The sequence below is a fragment of the Perca fluviatilis genome, chromosome 1, assembly GCF_010015445.1.
Source record: "Perca fluviatilis chromosome 1, GENO_Pfluv_1.0, whole genome shotgun sequence".
NCBI lineage: Eukaryota > Metazoa > Chordata > Actinopteri > Perciformes > Percidae > Perca > Perca fluviatilis.
In genome coordinates, this window is record NC_053112.1 from 18,269,020 (window position 1) to 18,293,311 (window position 24,292).

General features: G+C 41.9%; 2 protein-coding genes across 5 annotated transcripts in view; both read left to right on the forward strand.

The window, feature by feature from the left end:
- LOC120556976 (complement C3-like) overlaps window positions 1-20,801 on the forward strand; it is a 92,917-nt gene extending 72,116 nt beyond the window's left edge. Inside the window, exons 40-43 of one of the 4 annotated variants that reach the window (XM_039798162.1) lie at window positions 4,094-4,186; window positions 4,331-4,414; window positions 20,137-20,281; window positions 20,500-20,800. In XM_039798162.1, the coding sequence (XP_039654096.1) occupies window positions 4,094-4,186; window positions 4,331-4,414; window positions 20,137-20,281; window positions 20,500-20,641 (464 nt within the window). In that variant the 3' untranslated portion in view covers window positions 20,642-20,800. Of the gene's footprint in view, window positions 1-4,093; window positions 4,187-4,330; window positions 4,415-20,136; window positions 20,282-20,499 lie in introns of all 4 variants that reach the window. The other 3 variants (XM_039797312.1, XM_039799660.1, XM_039798952.1) reach the window with 3 other exon arrangements.
- An 817-nt stretch (window positions 20,802-21,618) lies between these two features.
- On the forward strand, window positions 21,619-23,699 carry LOC120561068. Its single transcript, XM_039804400.1, has 3 exons — window positions 21,619-22,283; window positions 22,547-22,829; window positions 23,014-23,699. Exons 1-3 carry the CDS (start codon window positions 22,036-22,038, stop codon window positions 23,608-23,610), a joined length of 1,128 nt encoding a protein of 375 aa, XP_039660334.1. The 5' UTR covers window positions 21,619-22,035; the 3' UTR covers window positions 23,611-23,699.
- Window positions 23,700-24,292: the final 593 nt, after the last annotated feature.

A 24,292-nucleotide genomic window follows, 5' to 3' on the forward strand; every position in this document is an offset into this window, starting at 1 on the left:
CAGTGCGGCAGGGACTAGAGGAAGGGGATATCTGAACTTCACTGTTTGTGAGTTGAGGGATCTGTAGTCTATGCACGGTCTTAAGCCCCCATCCTTCTTGGCCACAAAGAAGAAGCTGGAAGCGGCAGGAGAGGTAGACGGGCGAATGAACTGCTGCTGAAGTGCTTCCTTCACATACTTCTCCATGGCTCTTTGTTCTGGAATGGAGAGGGGATAGACCCGGCCCCTAGGAGGAATGGCTCCAGGTTGTAGGTCGATGGCGCAGTTCCAAGGCCGATGAGGAGGTAGCTTAGTAGCCAGCTGTTTACTGAACACATCCTCGTAATCCTCGTAGTCAATGGGCAGTTCCACTTGGTGTTGGACCTCGGGACTTTCGATGGAGGTGAAACGGGAAACCAGGGTTTTCTGACAGGGCTGGACTGGGGAATCCTCTGCAGTGGTGTGACACATGAATGAAAACAGCCCTCACCCCATTGAAGGATCTCACTGGTTGTCCAGTCGATGGTGGGTTGATGTTGCACTAACCATGGCCTTCCCAAGATGAGCTCAGCAGTGGAGTCCTCCAGTACAATAAACGTGATTTCTTCGGAGTGTAGGCTGCCTATACGGAGCGTCAGAGTGGTGGAGAAGTGGCGAATCCGTCCCTTGCCCAGCGGTTTTCCTTGAATGGTGTGAACGTCTTCTGACCCCTAACGTTTGTAGGAGTGGAGTGGAGATGAAGTTCCCCGCTGAGCCAGAGTCAATGAGGGCTTGCGCTGTAACACAGATACGCGCAGTCAACACTTACTACTGGAGTATGAATCAGAGTTTCTATCCTTGGTGGGAGTTGAATGGAACTCACCGCAGGGCGCTGGGGTCGAACGGGGCAGTCTCTGATGAAGTGTTTTCTGTCTCCACAGTATAAACAGAGCCTGAGTCGTCTACGGCGCTGATGCTCGGTAGGTGACAGACGGTTGGAGTCAATCTGCATGGGCTCGGTGGCTGGAGAAACGGCAGTCGGTACCAGGGGTGAAGGAGAAACAGCAGTGGCAGAATCTTCACAGGCAGACAAACGTTGGGAGACAAGAAACAGTCTTTTGAATCAGGCTTTCTAGTCCCATCGTGTCATCATATACCACCACTAGCTGGCGGATATCAGGGTTGAGTCCATGTCTGAAGGCGGTGATAAGAGCAATCTCATTCCATCCACTAGCTGCCGCCAGAGTGCGAAACTGAAGAGCATAGGTACTCACTGAAGATTGTCCTTGGCGAAGCCGATAGAGTTGGTCATGAACGGTGAGATCTGCCACCACCTGCCCGAAAACTTCCTTGAAGTGTTGAATAAAGTTCGACAATGATGTCACCACATGGGATTTCGAATTCCACAGCGACTGGGCCCACTGGAGAGCTCTGCCCGACAACAGAGAGATCACGAAGGCCCCTCGTGTCGTATCGTTGTTTAATAGATGAGCTTGCCTCTGGAAATACAGCGACACTTGGAGCAGGAAGCCGCTGCAATCCTCCGCTTCTCCAGAGAATGTCGCTGGTCTGGCAATGGGAGTCGCCGCGGCAGCGGCAGCAGCCGAAGCAGTGGGTGTTTGCGGAAGTAGATGCCGCTGTGCTGAGAGGAGAATCTGTTCGGGAACGGTGGGTGGATTTACAGGCGGAGAAGGAAGGAGTGACTGACGCACCACCTGCACCAGCTTGGTGAATGGATCTCGACCTGGATTCTCCACGGGTTCCGTTGGGTTTTGCATGCTGGTCTGGTCTTCTGTCACAGATAGACCAGGAGTCAGACTGAAGGTGAGTGAAGTTTGACTTTTATTGCAAAATCCAACTGGAGGAACACAGAGGCAGGAACAAACAGGCAGATCTTCAACAGGTAAGTACTTCGTAGGATAACAGGTAGTTTGGCGAGAGCGAGTCTGTGAGTCATGCTACAAATGAGACCAGACAAGGAGTGAGTGTGTGTGTGCTGCTTATAAGGTGGTGGACTAATGAGGTGCAGGTGGTGAACTGATGATGTGGTGTAATGAAGTGCAGGTGTGTGCAATCAGTACTGAGGAGATTGTGAGCGGATGAGGGGAGTGAGTGACGGGGGAGGAGTGAGTGCCGGTGGGACCCTGACAGTTAAGAGTGTCTTTTGCCTGTTTGCGCATTTGTATTTTCTGTAGAGTTTCTCCTGTGATCCACTCCTTGTGTTGCCTTCTCTTCTTCCTGCATGTGTCCTCGCATGCCTTTATCATGCCCTCTTCATGTTCTGCCATTATGGTCCAAGGTTTGGTGTTCTTTCAGTCTGCTCAGGGGGTGGAACCGGTTTGAGAGGGTGATTTGGAATTTGTCTCTGATGTTCCGATCTTGGAGAAGTGTCCCCATTAGAAGGTCGTGGTCTGTGGAAACATCAGCTCCTCTTTTCACCCTGACATCTAGGAGGGACCTCCTGAACGTCTTACTGATACATATATGATCAATCTGGTTTTCAGTTTTGTGGGCTGGGGAGACCCACGTGGCTTTGTGCACTCTTTTATGTGGAAATACGCTACCTCCTATAACTAGATTATGGAATGCGCAGAAATCTGAGAATTGTTCTCCGTTATTGTTCATTTCCCCTAGACCGTGCTTACCCGTTATTTTTTCTTTGCCCATGTTGTCTTGGCCTATCTTGGCATTGAAGTCTCCTGTCAGAATGATGATGTCTTTCTTCCTCTGTTTCTTGATGACTTGCTGTAGTACATTATAGAAGTTGTTTTTTGATTGCTGATCTGCTTCGTTTGTAGGTGCATAGCACTGGATGATGGTGAGTTTATTTATCTTGATATAGAACCTTGCAGTGATGATACGTGCATTTACTGCCTCCTACTCCATCAATGACCTGGCTACTTCTCTTGAGAGCATAATTCCCACCCCTTCTGTTTGTGGGGCATTATCCTGGTCATGTCCCGCGCACTATTATTGTTTCACCACTAGAAAGTTGAGTTTTTCCTGATTGAGTCCACCTAGTTTCACAGTTCTATTAGGGAGAGGTTGTACTGATTCATTTATGCTGCTATTTGAGATGCTTTACCAGCTTGGTACATTGTTTTAACGTTCCATGAGCCTATATTTGTACTCTTTTTGGTTGTAAGAAGGGGGGTCAGCTGAGCAACGTCCTTCCAGCATCATATTTGTCTGGGGGGAGACACCTTCTACTTCCAAACCTTGCTGAATGCTATCCATCCATTCTCTTCCTGTTCTATTCAAAGTATGAAAAGATCTCAAAAAAGGTCTTAGAAAAATCCACACATAGTTGGAATCAGATGTGAAAAATAAGTTTTAATGTGCAAGAAAGATAACACAGAAAAACCCTGAGCAAGTACCGGTAAGCTTGCTAAAGATTTCTTTGTTCTGCTGCATCTTATATTTTGCCAAGACAGACTATCAAAACCTTCCAATGACCACCTTCAAACATGTAGTGTAACAATTCAATTGGCTAACTTTGAGTCTAAGACCCTTCTATTTTGGTGAATTTCCACTTGTTGAAGTGCTGATTCAGCTTATTTTTAGCTGAGGTTGCTGTCTCTGAAGTTCATGCTTAGGGCATGGGCTCCGCACCAGTCTTTCTCTCTGCGGCTATGTAGCTTCTAATGAGGACTGCAAAAGAGGGGAGAGTCTATGTGTAGCAGTGAGGAAGGCAGCCGCGGGAAGCAGTAGGAGAGAGAAAGTCTGTGACTCCCACCAGCTTCATTGACTTCTCCTATCAAATTGATACATGTTGTATATGTCCCCATAATTCAATTAAAAAACAGTTTTATCATATATTGTACTCTGTAGAGTACAACCAGCTTCTTTGTTTTACGTTGGGATGGACATTGGGCCCTGACCTGGTCTCGGCACCGTCGGTGATCAGGCCGATGACAGTGGTGTTGTCAGCGAACTTTATGAATATTCCATCAAGGCAACAAGCACCTGCAGGATCTAGTATGATCAGAGCAGTGGTCTAGCTAAAGATTAGCTCATTATAATACTTAAAATGTGACTAAGATACAGCTGCAGTCACCCTTCAATCCATCCACACACATCCCCATGTGCTTATTTAACCAGTTGTGTATACTTTGTGCCTCTTGTATATTTCCAGAGAACTGCAGTATGCAGAACAAGGACAAAATCACCAATGATCAGCGAACAGCTAAGGTCTGTGAGACTACACAGACCAGCATAATTGATTTTGGTAAGAGTGTAAATGAATGGCATTCATATCACACAAAAACGGTATGAATGTGTATGTTTGTGTGACATAGAGATTGAGAGAATAAGTACAGTAGGACTATGATGGAGCAAGTGAGCTTACAATCTGCGACTTTTCTGTCCTCAGTGTACAAAGTGAGACTGCACAATTTTACAGAAGATTTGTCCACTGACATTTTCACAGTGAAGGTACTGGAAGTCATCAAAGAAGGTAGGTATTTATCATTGAACTGCCTGAAATTTACTAGAAACTGATGTTCTAATGTGCCTTATATGTGTTAGTGGCATAACAATTTGTTTTCCTCTTTCTGAATTATTGTGGACACATTGAATGAATGAATGTATGAATGAAGAAATGTATTTCAGACATTTACAAAATAAACTAAACAAAACATCAAAGTCATGTACAAATAAATTAGCAAATAAGCAAAACATTCAATAAACAATAAGAAACATTTACCAACATAGAGATGTCTGAAAAATTGCTGAGTAATTAATTATTATAAAAAAATTTTTTTTTCAATATCACTTCCCTTCCTGACCCTTAGTACTCTGGAATGCTCCCATCTAACTATATACAATTTTGTGTCAAATATATTTACATACACATATTTACCTACACTCACACATACATACTGTAAATATTATTGAATATTATTGTTGTTTCCAGTCAAACAGAAAAAGTCTTGGCTTGGTTCAACAATTTAGGAAACACGCTCATTCACTTTCTTGCAGAAAGTTAGATGAGAATATTGGTCTTAATGTTTCAATCATGTTTGTACGCTAAGTATGAATCTAACTTATCTTGCATTGACAGGAAACCAGCAGATACTCCAAGAAGTTCTTTGTCCTGGCCAAGAAATAGTCCACCATTTAACCCCTTTAAAAAAAAAAGAATTGTTGTTTTTACACTTTATTTCTTTGTGCGGATTAAACATAGAGATTAGAGGTGTTGGTGGGTGGATTTTGTTACCATTGTAAAGATTTAGCTAAATTATCTGGCTGTTGGCTGCATATTTCCTATGACAGTGGTATCAATAGTGCTATCAATACATCAATTAGTACTGACTCAGTTTCCGACCCTGCATTTATTTGGCAGGCAATTAAAGGATTTATTAGAGATTTCACATCTTCCTTCGCGGTCAACTTGAAGAGGAAAAGAGAGGCAAGGATTGCGGAGTTGGAAAAATGCTCTAAATCTTTAGAGCAGTCTCTTAAGACTTGTTTTTCTAAATCTACACATACTCTTTTAGTCACAAGTCTAACACAGCTGAATGATCTGCTAAGAAGGAGAACTGAATTCATAATGCACAGAGTGAGGCAATATTAGTATTTTAATGGCTGTAAACCAAGCAAATATCTTGCTCTATCAGTATCAGAGCTACTATCAACAGCATCCATACAGACTGAGGTATCTCAACAAATCCTAAAGATATCAGCGCCACTTTTCAATCCTTCTATTCAAAGTTGTATGAGTCTTCCTGCAACCCAGATCCGACGCAGTGCTAGGAGTTCCTATAGGAACTAAACCTGCCTCTTCTTGACCCAGAGGAGGGAGAAGAACTGAGTCAATCTATAACGTTAGAGGAACTTAAATCAGCATTAGAAACATTTAAAAAAAGGGAAGTGATGCCAGGGATGGATGAAATTCCATCAGAACTTTGACATGTTAGGACCTTACAAGCTTTAACCTCAGCCATAAAGATAGGTACTTTTCACCAACAAACCAACCCTGCGCTAGTTTCTGTTATACCCAAGAAGGGCAAAGATCTTACGGATTGCTCAAATTTCAGGCCCATTACCCTCATCGGGACTGATATTAAGCTTTATTCCAAAGTCTTGGCACTCCTCCTAGGGCGCTTTATCGAGAAGCTAGTCCATCCCAACCAATCAGATTTTATACCGAAGCGTCATGCTGCAGACAATGTACGCAGACTATTTGATGTAATAGAAGAAGCCAAAATGACAGGGATGCCTGCTTTCCCCCATGCAGTTTGCAATCTCTCTTGAGCCGTTAGCCTAAGCCATAAGGCAAAATAAAATTTGTAATGTTCAGATTATATCCAATAACAGCTCAATATCATTATTTGCAGATATTTTGTTGTACATTTCTGATATTGCTGACTCTATTCCAAAAATTCTTATGATCTTCAATGAATTTGGCTCAATCTTTGGCTATAAAATTAACTGGAATAAATCTAATCTTCTTTTATTGAACACCAGGCATGTGACATCAGCCATTAGTGTTACAATACCAACCCAGAGCAAAATTACATATTTGGGCATCATCATACATGCATTGCTACAGCGAGACAACTATCACACTACAATGACAATACACACTTAATGTCTGGTCACAAACCCTTTGCTTGTAAGCAGTGGAGTGACAGAGGTATTTATACTTTAGACCAGCTATTCAATGAGAAAGGTGTGTTGAGTTTTGAAGACCTGAGAGCTAGTTTTGAGGTCCCCAGGACATCCTTCTAATTTTATCTTCGCTTAAGATCAGCCCTAAAATGTTATGGAGTGCCATGGGGAAACAGTCTTGATGCGCACCCAGTCATTAAATGGTTTGTGTGTCTTTGTGTTCTTAGTGTCCAAGATTTATGCTAAACTGATGCAAGTATCTAGCCTGGATGCCAGCCGAACTTAGCCCCGCCCACAAAATTCGAGGTCGGGAAGTTCGGTCTGGAGTCGCTCCGTTGAGAAGAAATTATTGCCCGAACAGGATCTGTTCGGACCAATCAGATTGTCGGACAGATGATCAACAGTAACAGAATCAACCAAGTCACCAAAGAACGCTTGGGTTGAATTTGTTGAGATGTGTAGATTCCACCATCGCGTCTGTTACAGAAGATATCGACAGCGCATTCATTTTAAAATCCTCAGCGGAGGAGCCTCAACAACTGCCCGAAAGCATGGTAGCGTTATATGGTGGAGCGAGATAGAGAGAGACTGAAGAGAGAGAGCGTTATATGGTGGAGAGACATAGAGAGAGACTGAAGAGAGGGAGCGCCCAGCGGCGCTAGAACAAAGCCGTGAATCAGAGAAATAAAACGTGTTTTCGCCGATTCATCTCTAGAAATACGACTGTAGCAAGCATGTCACTATTACTAACGTTATCCACATTTATATTTACATGTAACAAATGATATATCCAGCTTCAAAAAGGTCTAAAAGTCGGAAGTTAGAAAGAATGCATTGTGCAAAGAGTGGTTGCTATGGAGACGATACACAGTGTTGAGTTCTGTTGACAGCTGAGTTGAGTTCCGTTGCTCTGATTGGATGTAGGTCTATCCAATGAATGCAGAGGCATTTCTTTTCCTGGTTCGGTTGGAACACGCCCCATAATCACAGCCCAATGGAGCGGTTTCAGACTCATATTCTGACTAGAATCTGAGTATGACCACGTCAGGCTAGCAAGTATCCATAGGAGAATAGTAAGAATAGTAAAGAAATGGCAGCGAGAGCTGAGCCCTGAGGGGAATGCAATTAATTGGGAGACAGTTTGGGACAACATTTTCCACTGTTCCAAGAACCCAAATCACCAGTATATCCACTTCAACATATGTCATAAGACATATTGGACTCCTCAGAAGGGATACGTCTCTAAAGTCATTCCCACTCCCTATTGTACGTTCTGTCAACCTGAACAAACTGGAACTTTCCTGCATATGGTCTGGGAGTGTTGAATTCAATTGTTTTGTTACATAATGATGACTCTAAATTACACCTGCTTGGGAGACAGAGGAAAATTTGTCCAGCCAGCTCAACTGCAACCCAAGAAAATGATAGCTCAACGCTGGCTCCCCCCTCACTCACTTTGTATAAAACAGTGGTTGGCGTATTTTCTAGGCATAGTTATGCTTGAGCTCTCTACAGTAAGGGCGCTGACACACCAGGCCGATTATCTGCCATGGGACAGTCTGGCGAGCTCAGTGACTCAAATCTGTTTGGTGTGTCCCGTGCCGTCGTCCGTCTGAGATGCTGTCGGCGTTCATTTTGGCCGACCTGACATGTTCGGTCGGCGGCAGGGCCGTCGGGTCTCACCCGGAAATGACGAGCGGAATGAGGTGACTAGAGTCTCTCAAAATGTGATGGAAATCTTTTAAACTGACCTTTGTCGATCTGAAATGAAGACAGATTCAGCAACTGCATGGCCTATTCCTTAAAATGTTTTCAGAAACACGTTTCAGTGAACTATTTTAGTACAATATGAGATCATATTCTGAACGATCGCCATGACAGTCTGGCTTTAAATTTCTGGAGAAAACAAATCCACGTGAATAATTCGTCCTATCAGCTGCCGGCTTTTATTTCTTGGGCAACAACACAGAGTAGCACCCATTGGTTGCGCCGTGTACTTCACTAGCGAACCAGTGCACGAGAAAACCGGAAGTGACAATGGTAGGGAGGGATGTTCCGTCACCGGCTGCCGTAAATTCCCAAAGAAGAAGAAGATGTTGCGTAACTTCAATAACAATACAGAGTAGCACCGCCTGCTGTTATCAAGACGTATTACGTTTCTCAAGTTGGTGTCGGGTGAGTGTGTCCCGCGGCAGTTTTTTGGACCTCGGGGACGCGACTGATCATATCAACGGGGTTTTCTGTCAACGGTCGGCCGTCGGCTAAATGTGTCTACACCTTAAAGGTTCGATGACATGGTGCTCTTTGGATGCTTTGTATAGGCCTTAGTGGTCCCCTAATACTGTATCTGAAGTCTCTTTCCCGAAATTCAGTAGATACACTAGAGCCAGTCCCACAACGAGCTTTCCTCAGAACATGCCATTTCTGTGTCTGTAGCTATTGAGGAGGAGAGAAGGATGGGCAAGGTGGAGGGTGGGGTGTGGCCTTGACCAACTGCCACTTTTCTCGTTTGAAAGTCATGATGTCTCACCCATGTCATGGGTTGGCCAAATTCTCTCGTTGGCAGGCAAAGCAGAGAAAGGGGAGGTAACCTCGCTTGTTATGACCTCATAACAAGCAAGATTCCAGAACAGCTTATCTGAGCTTTCATTTTCTCAAAGGCAGAGCAGGATAACCAGGGCTCGGTTTACACCTATCACCATTTCAAGCCAATTGGGAACCATAGGCAGGCTGGGGGAACTCATATTAATGTTAAAAAACCTCATAAAGTGAAATTTTCATGCCATGGGACCTTTAAGGATTAACAAAGCCAAATCATCAATTATCAGTTTATGGGAAAGCGCAGCAGCACAAATATCAGACTTAATGACCTGAACCCCAAAAGAATTAGAGGAGAGTGATTAGGCAAGGTGTGCTTTCTGTTTGTTTGTTTTGTTTTCCTTGAGACCGCAGAGGGTGGGCGGTGGGTTTTTGTTCTTGTTAGGGCCCGAGCGCCGACACCAGCAAAGGCAATATTGAAACTGAAGGAATTATTAGGGCCTGAGCGCCGACAGCGGTGAAGGACCTATTGAAACTGAAGAAATTATTATTCTTCCGGCAAATTAATCGCCTTTTTGAGGGGCTTAACATACTCCAAAACTCACCAAAATTGGCAGTCGCATCAAGCCTGGTGAAAATGTAAGTATTTCAAGGGTTTCTGGAATAGGTGCAGAAAAATGGCTCACTAGCGCCCCCTACAAAACTTAAAATATTTAACCCATGCAGTACGTTTAATGTAGACTAACAAAATGTAACTGGCAGCACAGTGGCCCAGTGGTTAGTGCTGTGGCATCACAGCAAGAAGGAAGCTGGGTTCGAATCCAGGCCTTTCTGTGTGTTTGCATGTTCTCCCCGTGTCTGCGTGGGTTTTCTCTGGGTTCTCTGGTTTCCCCCACCCCTAAAAATATGTTCCCATCCCTCCCCCTCCCTAACTAGCTGATGTGTGGTGAGCGTTCTGGCGTCGTAAGGTGTTGTATGGCATAACCCAGGTGGGTGCTACACATTAGAGTACGTTAGAGAGCAGTCCCCACCCCCTCCCCCCAAAAAGCGAGTGCCTATGATAAAGTGCTATATAAATGTAATAAAATAAAATAAAAGTAACTCACCAAAATTGGTGGTCGCATCAAGCCTGGTGAAAATGTATGTATTTTAAGGGTTTCAGGAATAGACGCACAAAAATGGCTCGCTAGCGCCCCCTACAAAACTTAAAAAATTTAGCCCCTACAGTACATTTAATGTAGACTAACGTACAAAAAAGCTAAGTGGAGCCATGCCCTAAACCCAACAGGAAGTCCGCCATTTTGAATTGAAAGTACAAAATTAGTGCAATTTTGGCTATTTACACGTCGTACTTTAACAAACTCCTCCTAGAGATGTCATCCGATCGACTTCAAATTTGTTCTGTGCCATCTTAAGACATTAATGATGAAAACTTATTAAAATAACTAGAACTGCAAGCAGTTATCACGGGGCCCAAGCCTCTGATGCCAGTCACCCCCGATGCCCTGGGGAGCTGCGCCAGTCGCCCCCAATGACCCGGGGAGCTGCGCCAATTCGGGACCTGAAGCATTACGTGGGGGGGGGCAAACATTGGTGAATATCGAGAGGTTTGATGCACAAGGTCTGCGGTACTCTGCCATTGCAAATGTAGTGGTTAACAGTTCATCTCCATACATATACAGACTACCTTTAACAATTCTCTACAATAAACAAACTTCTTAATCTCCCTGATCACAGGGGACAGCAGAGAGAAATGAGAAAGTGACTTTTGTCCATGGGTGCTCACAGGCACAAGCCCTTTAAAAAAATAAAAAGTAGTCAAAAATTGTTTTTGCATTTCAGAACCTTAGGAAATGGACAGCCTCCGATGCGAACACACACTCCTATTAACTTGATAATTTAGCCGTAAAGTAGGCTTTCAACTCAGGACAGCGCCTCTTCTCACAAATACAGATAGGATTGGAGATGAAAAGATTAACTCGCATGTAACCGCGAGCAGCTTCGTGGGAAATTAAGAATCAATGACACCAACATAACCAATCACACTATGACAGACGCTCAACAAATAAAAGGATGCATCCTAAAGGCCGAACTTCGCCAAATGTGGTACAGAGCATCGTAGTGGGATGTTGAACAACAATCTCAAGTTATTTGCTGATAACATTTAATTTGGCCGAGATATGATATGATATGCTAGCTAGGAAAATTAGTTTGGTTGTGAAATGCGCATACTTTAATCCAGAGTATATCATGAAAACAAGTTCATTCATAAATTAAGAGTTTAATCTTCGACATAGGGAATATTTTTTAGTGATTTCAAGTCAGAAAACATAACAAAATTCCTTGAGTAACTTTTGGTCAGGTCCATCTGGAGATGCTATCTACCAGGTTTCATGCAGATTGGTCGCACGGTCTAGGACGAGTTCGAAAAAGTTGGTTTTGCACAGTGTGTGATATTGCGAAGAAAATTTGAGCGGAAATGGGTGTGGCCTATATCATGTGATTCAGCTTTATTCAAGGAAGACGTGGATGTAAGGTTTTCTAATGTGTAATGTGGGAGTTAAATGCAAAAAAGATTATAGCACCACTTGGTGGTCCACATGTGTATTTTTTGGTAGGTGTGGTCCATGACCCATTGTCTATCTACCCTGTAAATGTAAAGTTGTTCACATTAGTGTAAGTAGTAAATTTAGACTTGGGTCCCATAGGCCACGCCCACTTTGACCTCTCAGTACCCCACTCTAGGGTTGGTGCCCCTAGATGGTACCCATCAAATTTTGTAAAAATCAGATGAGCCGTTCATGAGATATAAACGTTTTGGCCTATATGTGGCCTATATCATGTGATTCAGTTGGCTCCAGGGAACGCGTGGATGTATGGTTTTTGAATGTGCGGTGAACGGTGTGGGAGTTATAGGGTCAAACGCGTTTTTTTCTGCTATAGCAGTTTGATAAATGCAAGATATTTCAATTGATATTCTGTAATATTAAATATAAAATTAAATATTAAATATAAAACTTATGTGCTAAAAAGGCACATAAGTTCCTGTAGATGGCAATACACATTCCACATTCTCCTTTTTTTAATTCTAAATTAAAAACATGTTGAAATCATCAATGTCTTCCCTCTTGCTGTATCAAAATCTCACCTAGCGTTTCCTCAGAGATGGTCCCAATAATGTGCTTAAAGTCAAGTCAAATTCAGTTTGTGCATGAATACATGATATAACTATATAATTATTTAACCAGGGGTGTGATTCTTCCGGATAAATCCGTAAATCCGGCTTTTCCGACTTGAAAACGAGACTCTTGTTTTTTTTGGGGGGGGAGGGGGAGGGTGCGCGCATGGCACTGGTCGGGTGGTTAGGATAGCTAAGTCACAGCAGGTTATAGAAAGGTGTTGAGAATGACCAACACCTAATCTAAAACTTAGGGTACTTAATTTACTAGAAAACACAACAAAATATCAATTTTGCGGGTTGTGAAGCGGCGATATTCACATCAGCGTCCTCACGTTCCAACATACATTTTTTTGAAGTGGTAAATAGCTACATGTTTCTGAGTATCCTCAAGGTATATGGACTTTTAACCCTTGTGTTGTCCTCGAGTCAAATTTGACCGTTTTGAAAAAGTTTTTTATATCAGAAATATGGGTTTCAACCAAATTGCAGAAAATTAACATGGATGCATGGATATCAGACATGAAAATCACTCTCCTTTCGGCGAAATTCGCCGTTTTGAAACCAAAATAGGTGACCTACGTGAATCATGTAGATTATATGAGAAAATGTTTAAGGGGGGGGGGTTAAGTACTCAGGCCTGGTGCCTGATTTCTGGCGTATGACTATTTTAGAAAAATAAATAAATTAAAAAGTCCACATCCCAGTGAGCAAAAAGTCGTCTAGAATATGTCTAAAAGATGTGATTTATGGACATCCAGAAGACGTCCTCAGGGGAGCCAGAATGAAAGTTTTTTTATATGTCTTTTCTGGACGTTGTATAGACTTTAATAAAAGATGTGTTAAAGACGTAATTGTTAGACATCTAGAAGACGTCCTCACAGGAGCCAGAATGAAAGTTTTTTATACGTCTTTTCTGGACGCTGTATAGATGTCAATTAAAGATGTGTTAAAGATGTAATTTTTAGACATCTAGAAGACATCCTCACAGGAGCCAGAATGAAAGTTTTTTATACGTCTATTCTGGACAGTTATAGACATCGCTTAATGGTGCGATCTAGTAGATGTGTTGAGCTGCAACCGAGTTCCTCAACACCGGGTCTCAACAGCTGATGGTGCTCCATGGTGCTCCGTCCAATACTCGCTCCGTCAGGTCAGCGGTAGTTCATGGTTCAGTTATTCGAGAATAGGGCCCCAAGCAGCCTCTTAGTTTGCTTATCCCTCGGGCCGGCGCTGTGGCTAGTAACTTAACGTCATGGATCCCTCTCATGGGCGCCGATACCGTGGGTGCTCCGGAGCTCGAGCACCTACGGAAAATACCGACCACCTACGTGTGCCAGACTACCAGTTCATTTTTACATTAATCTAAAATTAAACACTGCAGTTGTGGAGCATCTGTCATAGTGTGATTGGCTATGTCGGTGGCATTGATTTCCCACGAAGCTGATCACAGTTACGTGCCAGTTAAACTTCTCATCTCCAATCCTATTTGTATTTATGAGAAGTTGCGCTGTCCTGAGTTGACAGATAGCCTATAGGCTAGGCCTACTTAACGGCTTTATTATGGCGTGTGTGTACGTGTCGGCCACTGTCCATTTCTTAAGGTTCTGAAATGCAAACACTTTTTTTAAAGGGAGTGCGCGTGTGAGCACCCATGGAGGAAAACATAAATCGGCGCTTATTTCCCTCTGCACAGAAAATAATAAAGTTTGGCAATAAGGATTACACATCTGACCAGGCAAAAAAAAAAAACGGCAGTTTGCAAGGTCTGCAGTACAAACATTTCCGACGTCGAATTTCATCAGACACTTCAAATCGGGAGAGATTCGGGTTCCAGTCCCCATATTCAGCTGAACTACTATTTGGACGTTTGTGATGGACAGAACTCCCTTCAGTTTTTGGCCATGAATAAGCACACCCTCCCCTCTTTGTTCAAGGTGGCGGTAAGAGCAAATAAAACTAGGCACACATACACACACACCACACAAACTGCTCTTTTTTTTTTTTTTTTTTTTTTTTTTCTCTCTCTCATAAACACACACACACGCAGACATAAGTATGTGAATAAAGCTAGGCACACATACAACACACTGAACTCTGACACACACGCACATGCACATTCACTCACCAATATTAATAACTTTTCACTCACTCTTTCTCAAACACGCACACATTCACTTACAAATACACTGACAAATATCAAAATATACTTTCCATTCCATGTGATAAGCAAATGTGGTGGGATTCAGCTACTCTTAAAGAATATGTTTTGTTCTTTAAGAGACGGAAAGGTTAAAGGATGTGTTTCTATCTCATAAAAGTGAGGCATGTTTGAAGAATATTATTTGACTTAGGAACTATTATACTTGAATTGTTTGAAGGAATTTCATGATTTGATGTCATGTTTGAGGCATATTGAACAATGTTGATTTATTGTTGGCCTAATATCAGTTTTAGGCTGTGCTTTTTTATCTGTGTTAATTTAAACTCTTCAGATGTATGTGGACGCCAGCGCCGGCCCGAGGCAAAAGCGAACTAAGCTGCATCTTGGGGCCAACAGGGGGCCCCCAATCGAGTGTTGTTTTTTCTCCTTAACATTCGCCGACAGTCCCATCTGGGCTCCCGTAGTACAGAATGGGCCCAGCCCTCCCCCCGCGCGTTTGTCAGAGAGATACACAAACAACATGGCAGCGACAGCGGCTAATATTAGTTATTTTCTTAACTAGTCGTTTCATTACTTACTTAACCGTAATCTCCGCCGAAATGACCGGCAGCACATGGTGCTCTTTACCCGGCTCAAAGTCACCTATTCTAGAAATACTGAACCACGAACTACCGCTGACCTGACGGAGCGAGTATTGGACGGAGCACCATGGAGCACCGTCAGCGGTTGAGACCCGGTCTTGAGGAACTCGGTTGCAGCTCAACACATCTACTAGAACGCACCATTAAACCGCTGATACGACCGAGCTGTGATGGAGGTCTGTAGCGGCTTAAACAACTAGCAATCGCCGCTTTATAGCACGGAGCTCCTCTTCAATGTTTAGGATGTTTGTTTTTTACCGCTAGTTACTACGAAGGAGCTTGCTACAGGTATGCTACACTCATGAGACCATGGCATGTTAATGTACATTACTCAGCAACAGGTGAGAACAGGAGCAAGTCAAACTACTAAACAACTAAAGTCAAAATGAATTGAACTTTTACTGAGGAATGAGAAGTGAATTCCTTGTATGTGTGAAAACAGCTTTATCTCATGCATCCGTTTAGTTGTTGTTGAATATATAGCATAATTATATAATTTGTTGAATATATAGCATATCATTTTGTCATTCTTTTACGGAGGGCGCCCCCCCAATACAATGGTAGGGAAAACACTGAAATGAATTTGCATAAAATTGGCATGAATAATCATAATAGTATACATGTCCCATGTGTGTGTGTGTGTGTGTGTGTGTGATCTTGTCATTTATTCATCTGCAGATTGATTTTAAGTAGGGGGGAAGAATCGATTTAAATCATGAATCAGATTTTTAGTGAAAAAAATCAGGGAATTTGTTTGAGGGCATATCGCCCAGCCCTATTTCCTACTAACACAGTGTATGTCCGGCAAACCCACAGCTGACAACCATGCAGCTAAACTAATTGATGTGGTTGCTAACTCTCCCAGAAGGGTGGATTTGGACTTAGTCGGCTGATTGTTAACGGTTAATAAGCGGTTAACACGGGCGGGCTATCGGTCAGGACAAAAAATCTAAATATGCATCCCTATCAGGATAAATAGAGAACATGAAGTCCTGTGGGATTGAACGTGTTGTTTGGCCCTGAAGCCCAAGTAGTTGTGTGAAGTCACTACTAGAGTTGAGCCGGATACTCGGCTGAAACGAGTATCCGGTACGGATAAAGCACTTTTGCCGAGTACGAGTATTATACGAGTAATACGAGTCAATATCTGTGCTCGGATTGAATAAAAATCCTCATTGGGTAGCTTACTGTGTCTGCGTTCTGTGAATGGCTAGTCACACAGCGCCCCTCCCCTACACACATACACAGATGTATTGTGTTGCTGTGTCCCGCTCCGCTCTGCTCACTCACAGAACACTGAGAAGAGAACAGCTCTCTCTGTCTCTCCCGCAGTCACTCAGGTTCGCGGGTCTTTTCCGTTACGGTAGGGTTCCACACAGCGAAACACCTCGCGAATTTCGGCCAGCGAAAGTTTGCCTCGGGAGGCGTGGTCGCGAAAACAACACACAAGACCGCAACATTTTTTTAAATGTCCCGGGCTGTCAGAAGACAGGGCGGTAAAAATGCACAGCAGCAAACCATCGGTAAAATGTTAGCTCATAAATGCTCTGGTAACCTGGCCATGTAGCCTAGCTGCCTTGCTATGCTTACAATGAAATGCAATGTCCGAACATGCTAGCGGGTGACCTGTCGGCTAGCTGAATCATTTTGAGTGTTTAAACTATCTCCAGTGGTCTATTTGGTGGTGTGTGTTCGCCCTGTTTAAGTTCGTGTGACATATAAACAACAATCCGTGTTGCTACAAGCGTCAATGTTTGCCAATAAAACATGTAATCAAACAAATGCACAAGTAGCCTAGCTAGCTAGCTGCCTGGCTAGGCTACAATGAAATCCACTGTCCGAACATGCTAGCGATTAGCCTGTCGGCTAGCTGAAAAGTTCGAGTGTTTAAACTAACATATACAGTGATCTATTTAGTGGTGTATGTGCCCTAATTAAGTTTGTGTGTCATATAAAACACAATTCGTGTTGATAGAAGTACCGATGTTCATGTAGAAACATTTTAATCACATCAAAATTTTCATGATACTGCGCTGATGACCTCCGCCATCTTGGTCAGACTTTTTTTGTAACTCCCGCCTCCAAACACAAACACGCGGACCTGATTGGTTCTCGAGTGGTCCTCATTTGAATAAAGTTAAACTTTCGTCAACTTTATTTCGCTCCCCTCGGCGATTCGCTCTCATCTCGCTCAATCAGGGCGAATTTCGTCTCCATTCAACCTCAATGAGAGCAAAGCGAAATTTCGCTGTGTGGAACCCTACCGTTAACGTTAGGGTTTCTTCAGCTTCATGTTTGTTTTTTACTTCGGTTTGTAGTTACTTATAAACCAGTAGAGTTCTGGTAAACGTGGGGTTTGTTCAGCCATGGTGCTTGTTAGAATGCGACTCGCGTTGCGTCTCTGCCTGTCGCAGATTATTAATTTTTTTAAACCGTCAGCTGGCACTAACCAGTTTTTTTTACTTCACGCACTGAGTGTCTGACTTATATACTGTCTATGTGTCTGACACTTTCTTGCTGTATTTCTTTAAAAAAATAAAGGAAGTAGTGGTATAAAACACACAGTCCCCCCGCCCCTCTCTCTCTCTGTTACTCACTCACACACTCACACATACCTGGTGTGGTAATAAAAAAAATAAAAAAGAACCAAAACAAAAAAAAAAAATCACACTGATCATAAAAAAAATTTGTTGAGTAAGAAAACTCTTGTTCATTACATTTTACTTCATAATTGCAACCGCATGTGTTGTATTCATTGTTGCAGAACTTGTTCTGTATATAGTTCATTTGTTATCGTGATCAAAACCATTGATCTGAAGCTCAGTGCTGATGCTGTCATGTAAATAGTTTTCTATTCTGCAATAAATATAACAATTTCTGATCTACCCATATCAATTGCATGCTTAAAATAACATAGGCTACCGGTTAAAGCCCTGCCCATTTCAAGACAACCCGACCCACTTCCGGGTTAAATCCCGCCCACTTCCGGGTTAGGCCCCGCCCAGTCCGAGTACAGATACAGATACAAATAATTCATATGGTAAACAGATACAGATACAGATAATGCTGTACTCGCTCATCCCTAGTCACTACCTTATTAAGTCAAAAAGCAAAAGGCTATGAATCTGAACAAATTTAGGAATTGCCCTTCTCAAGCTGACCATCCCAAAAATGCACCAGAATACAGGAAATCACATCTATCACATTCAAAATTTTCTGGGGGAGCACCCCCAGACCCCCCCCCCCCCCCAATCACGGTTTGCACCCACTTTTGCACAAATAGAGTAGGGGGGGACGGTCCTTATGCATCTGTGCCCAGGGGGACAGTAGTTCATACTCTGTCACTGTATTGATACATAACCTCACTGTATTAATTTATAATGTAACATTATAGCGTGACATTTGTGTCAATAATCGTCAAGCACAGGTGACTCTGCGTACAGGGAGGGGGGGCCCCCAAATCAAATTCTGCTTAGGGCCCCCAAAATGCTCAGGCCGGCACTGAATGTAGCAGCCAAATGGGGGTTCACGGCTAGTTTAGAATCAATTACATAATGTTTGTTTGACAATATGTCTTAGTGGAGAAGAACACAGGCAAGGAGTGAATGAGACAGACATGAGGTTGGCGATGGCATCACGTAGAGATGAGACCAGTGATGACATCAGGTAGGAGTTCTATTAGTTAGACCACACAAAACTAAATGTCCAGTATGGTTTGAAGTTAGCCTGGATGCCAGCCGAACTTAGCCCCGCCCACAAAATTCGAGGTCGGGAAGTTCGATTCTGACTAGAATCTGAGTATGACCACGTCAGGCTAGTTTGAAGTTATGTTGACCAACAAATTCACTGTGTCCTTTTTGGGGAAAAAATAGTGCAGACAGAGATGGAAAATATAACAATTAGCCTATGTCTGACAGCAGGAACGTAGTAAACAAATCAGAATGCAAATTTAAACATTCGCAACACATATACTCGAATGCCATCAATGATGATTTATTTATTGTAATGAAAATACAGTACAAGAAAAAAGTGGGCTACAATAATGTGGTTGCCACAGGGCAACCAGTGGTGATGATTAGGTTGCCACTTGCCACAATTTGATTGCCAAGGGCAACCGTTAATGTTGAACCTGTAGTTATATATATATGTATGTACATACAGTACAGGCCAAATTTTTGGACACACCTTCTCATTCAATGTGTTTCTTTATTTTCATGACTATTTACATTGTAGATTCTCACTGAAGGCATCAAAGCTATGAATGAACACATATGGAATTATGTATTTAATGGAATTATGTATTTAACAAACATGTCTTATATTTTAGATTCTTCAAAGTAGCCACCCTTTGCTTATCTTAATAACTCTGCAAACCCTTGGTGTTCTCTCAATGAGCTTCATGAGGTAGTCACCTGAAATGGTTTTCACTTCACAGGTGGGCTTTGTCAGGGTTAATTAGTGGAATTTTTTCCCTTATTAATAAAAAAGCAAAGGGTGGCTACTTTGAAGAATCTAAAATTCTAAAATCTAAAAAAAGAATCTTTGAAGAATCTAAAAATCTAAAATCTAAAAAAAAAAAGAAACGCATTGAATGAGAAGGTGTGTCCAGACTTTTGGCCTGTACTGTATATACCATATAATTATTTATAATTATGGTAGGCTTACAGTGGCTGATATACTTTAAAATAAACCTTTATTGTTCAAAGCACATACATGATGATGTCCGGCAAAATTGTTGCTGCATACCCCTCTGACACTGGGTAGTTGCGCCCCTGACCATCTGATATTACCTTTTATACATTGTGGAATTTGTTTTGTATGTCTGAAGGTGCTAATAAAAAGTTGATCACACAAAATAGTGCTATCAATCTAACTCTCAGCAAAAAAAGTGAATAAGCATATTTCCTAAAATGTTTATTTTTTAAGCGTGATTCCACTGGATATATATGAGAATAAAGCATTAATGTTTTGTACTACATCTTTAGCTATGCATTTAACTTAATCCTAAAGTACCTTTTCTTTGTTGTCCTATACTTGAATTACAGGAAGTCTTGATGTGGGTCCTCTGAATAAACAGCGCACAATCTTCAGTTATCCCCACTGTAGGGAGTCTTTAGATCTGGGGACGGGAAAAACCTACCTTATCATGGGCACGTCCAAAGATATTCACAGAGATGACCAACATCAATCGTACGTTTTTTTTTCTTTGCGTAAATGTTTGTGGATTTTGCATTTAAACATTTTTACAGTTTCACTGTTTTCTATTAGTAAATCAAGTTAGGCTTTCTTGTAGTCTAGCTTAAGTGTTACTCTCACTATGGATAGTAATTGTGCGAAGGGGTGAGGAGGCTTTTAATGTTATGTTTCAGAGTGTTACAGATGTGTATTGTTCACTTTGCTTTCCTCAGGTTTCAGTATGTATTCGGAGAGAGAACCTGGATCGAGTACTGGCCAACAGAAGCAGAGTGTCAAACTGAGGAACACAGAATCACCTGTCTGGGCATTAAGGAGATGGTTAATCAGTACCAACTCTTTGGGTGTCAGCAGTAGTGAAACTCAAGAAAAGAAAATGTTCATTTAAAAAAATATAGATTTTGCATAATTCTTGTTATGTCAAAATGTAATGGTTTTTAATCATATTGTCTGTGTTTGACAAATAGACACTGATCACTGTTATGTTGATTACTGTATAGTCAGCTTTCAGTTCAATAAATAATTGATTGAAATTGACAATGTTGAGCTCAATGGAGTGATGCAAAGACATTAATTTCAATTTCAATTTTTCAAATTGGTTGTGATTCAGAATATGCATGCAGAAGCTCCTCACTAATTTTAAATTAATAAATTCCTTTAGTTTATCCCTTTCCAACAATATTGCCTAAATGAAAGAAAAACGTTGTTTTTCTGAATCAAAAAAAGTGTAAAAATTGCTTTTCATGTTTTTGGTCTTTGGCAGACATGACATAGGAAAACACAATGGCATTAACTTGGACCCTCCTGATTGGACAGACGGACTATCTGTCTTTTACAGTTTTTTCCAACTGCTTACACACGTTTTCAAAACTATGTCTCCTTTTTCCAAAACTCGACACACAATTCCCAAAACTTCACACATGAAATGCAAAATGCCTCACATCTCCTTCAAAATGAAAAACTGCATTCAAAATACCATGAACACATCTCAAAATGAAGCATTTGCATCAAATGGCAAACACTTTTTTCATAATAGTACATTTTTATATATACCATGTACACACTGTTGTTCTAAATCTAAAGCTCTTTTGTCTTTCATAGGCTTATATCTACATTTACAATGTTCTAGAGAGAAAGTAATTTGCTGAAAGTGGTTGAAAAGTGCACTGTAAAAAACAATGTAATGTTATAGTAAAACAGAAAATATTTATTGGGCAAAACATAACGTTTGTAAGAGTAGCACAGTGTTGTATACAGTAGCATGAAACAAGAAAACAAAACTACAAACCTATGTAAACGAAAGGTATCATTTTTAGAATAAGGAATATGTGTGTGTGTGTGTGTGTGTGTGTGATTTATTACAGTTTTTGCCCGTTGCTTGAACACTATAGACCCATGCTTAGACTAAAGTAACACAACTTGAAGCTTTTGTTACCATACCTCAAACACATGTACCCATACCTTAAACAAAAGCGCTGCTTTGCACTTTAGTTGCAATTCTGCAACACACTTACTCCTTTATGCAACACACTTGGTGCTGCATACTACACTCTATTTCATACATAAGACACTTTGTTCAAAAATGAAATCTCAGGGTGCCATTTGGAAAACACATGTATCCAAAATACAAAACACATCGGGTAATTGCAACCACTCAAATACACACCTGAAGGCACTTACTTGCAAAACTGAACACCAATCAGCCAGCTACAAAAAGCCCTCAGTTTAGCCATTTCAAGAACTTTGCAAGCATGGATGGAGGAAAAGCAAGAGGCAGAGGTAGAGCAAGAGGAAGAGGAGGAGGAGGAGGAAGAGGAGGAGGAGGAGGAGGTCAAAGAGGCCATGCACGGACCCCTATTTCTGATGATATAAGAGCAACTTTGGTGGACCATGTCATCAACCATGGCCTGACTATGAGGGAAGCTGGGCAGAGAGTCCTCCCACATCTAAGCCGCTTCACAGGGGCATCTGTAATAAGAACATTCCGACTAGAATACAGGTATGTCTTCACCTCTCTACCTTCTACTCTGCTCAGATGGTATTTACAGCACTGTACTACAGTATATCACATTACCACATCACGTGTACAGGGTATTGCAGGGTGCTAATGCTCCTTTTGCAGCCAAAGTGGTAGTTTTTGTGAAACATACCATGATTACTTATATTGAGATCTTTCAGTACAGTGGATGATACAGTATATACAGTAAAGTACTGTAAGAAAAAGAAGCAAACCAATGACAATTTGTGGTTGTATTTCTCTAGAATGACTAGAAGACCTTCTGGGGGAGGACGCCAACGCCTGTTCACACAACAGCAGGAACTTGCCGTTGTGGACCTAGTGAGGGCAGACAATGCCATCCGTCTCCACCAGCTACGACAGAAAATACTTGCAGACAGGCAAGTGTTCAACAACATAAACCATGTGCGCATCACCACCATCAGACGCATCTTGGGAAAACACAACATCACCATGAAGCAGCTCTACAGGGTCCCATTTGAGAGGAACAGTGTCCGGGTCAAAGGACTTCGAGCTGAATATGTACGGGTAAGTGTAACTGTCCTTTACATTGACAATATAGTATTGGTGAAATCCAGTAGCAGCTGAATATGTACCATATCAGTACCACATGGATCCATTCGGAGAGCTACACAGGTACTTGTGTGATGGGGTGAGGGTTCTGTATGTGTAGCACTGTAGTACAGTACTATGTTTTTTTTTTTTGTTACAGAGAATCTTGGCTATGGATGGAGCTGCACAGCCTCATGAATTCATTTTCATTGATGAAGCTGGATTCGACCTGAGCAAAACAAGACGACGGGGTCGTAATGTAATTGGCCACAGGACAATTGTGCACGTCCCGGGGCAGCGCAGGGGTAATATCACATTATGTGCTGCCATAAGCCTTCGAGGGCTTCTGCATCATCATGAAAAACTAGGTCCATACAATAGCCAACATATACTCACATTTCTAGATGCTCTCTATAATATAGTTGTGCAGAACAGACCAGATCAGCCCAGGTTTGTGGTGGTATGGGATAATGTCAGTTTCCATCGGGCTGCTCTGGTCCAGGCCTGGTTCATCAACCACAATCAATTTGAAGTGGTATACTTGCCCCCTTACTCACCATTTTTAAACCCTATAGAGGAATTCTTTTCGGCTTGGAGATGGCGTGTATATGACCGCCAACCACATGCCCGCATGCCTCTTCTGCAGGCAATGGAACAGGCCTGCGGCGACATTCAGGTGACAGCAATCCATGGATGGTTTCGGCATGCAAGGGGATGTTTTCTCCCCGGGAGAAGACATTGCTTGCGATGTCGATGAGGTCCTGTGGCCAGACCCCAACAGACGGCGGGATCCATGAGCCCACGTATGCACAATTGCCATGATTTTCTGTGTTTACAGTATAGTGTTTTTTTCTATTATTATTATTATTATTATTATTATATTTTTTTTATTTTTTTGCTTTATCTGAATTCATGTTACTGCAATGTACAGTGCTGCAATGTACAATATTGAGTAGGCCTATTTGCTTTTTGGTTTGAAAATGTGCCTCCTGAAAATATGCCTTCTGAATAAACACTGAAAATCAAAGACTGCAGTGTTTTATATAAAGTAGAGTAGTAGTGTGTTCCCCCTGATCTGAAAGTGTTGCAAGTATGATGCAAGTATGTGTCATTTTGTCATCAGAGTTACATTTTGACAAAGGAATGTTAGGTTTTGATAGCAGAGTTTAGGTTTTGATCGTAGAGTTTCAATTTGACACAGATGTGAATGGTATATTTCCCAGTGTTGTGTCATGTTTACTTGTGTTTTGGCACAATGAACAAAGTTTTGCAAAATGTGTTCAAGCAAAGGGCAAAAACTGTAATGTACCTAAACAATGATCAATGATTACCAAATTTCTCTCTCATATTGCTCCTCCATAACAACTGAAAACTGTCAAAAAATCTATCCAAATGTCCAACTCTTATGGATGTTATCTGACATTAAGCATTTCTGCTTC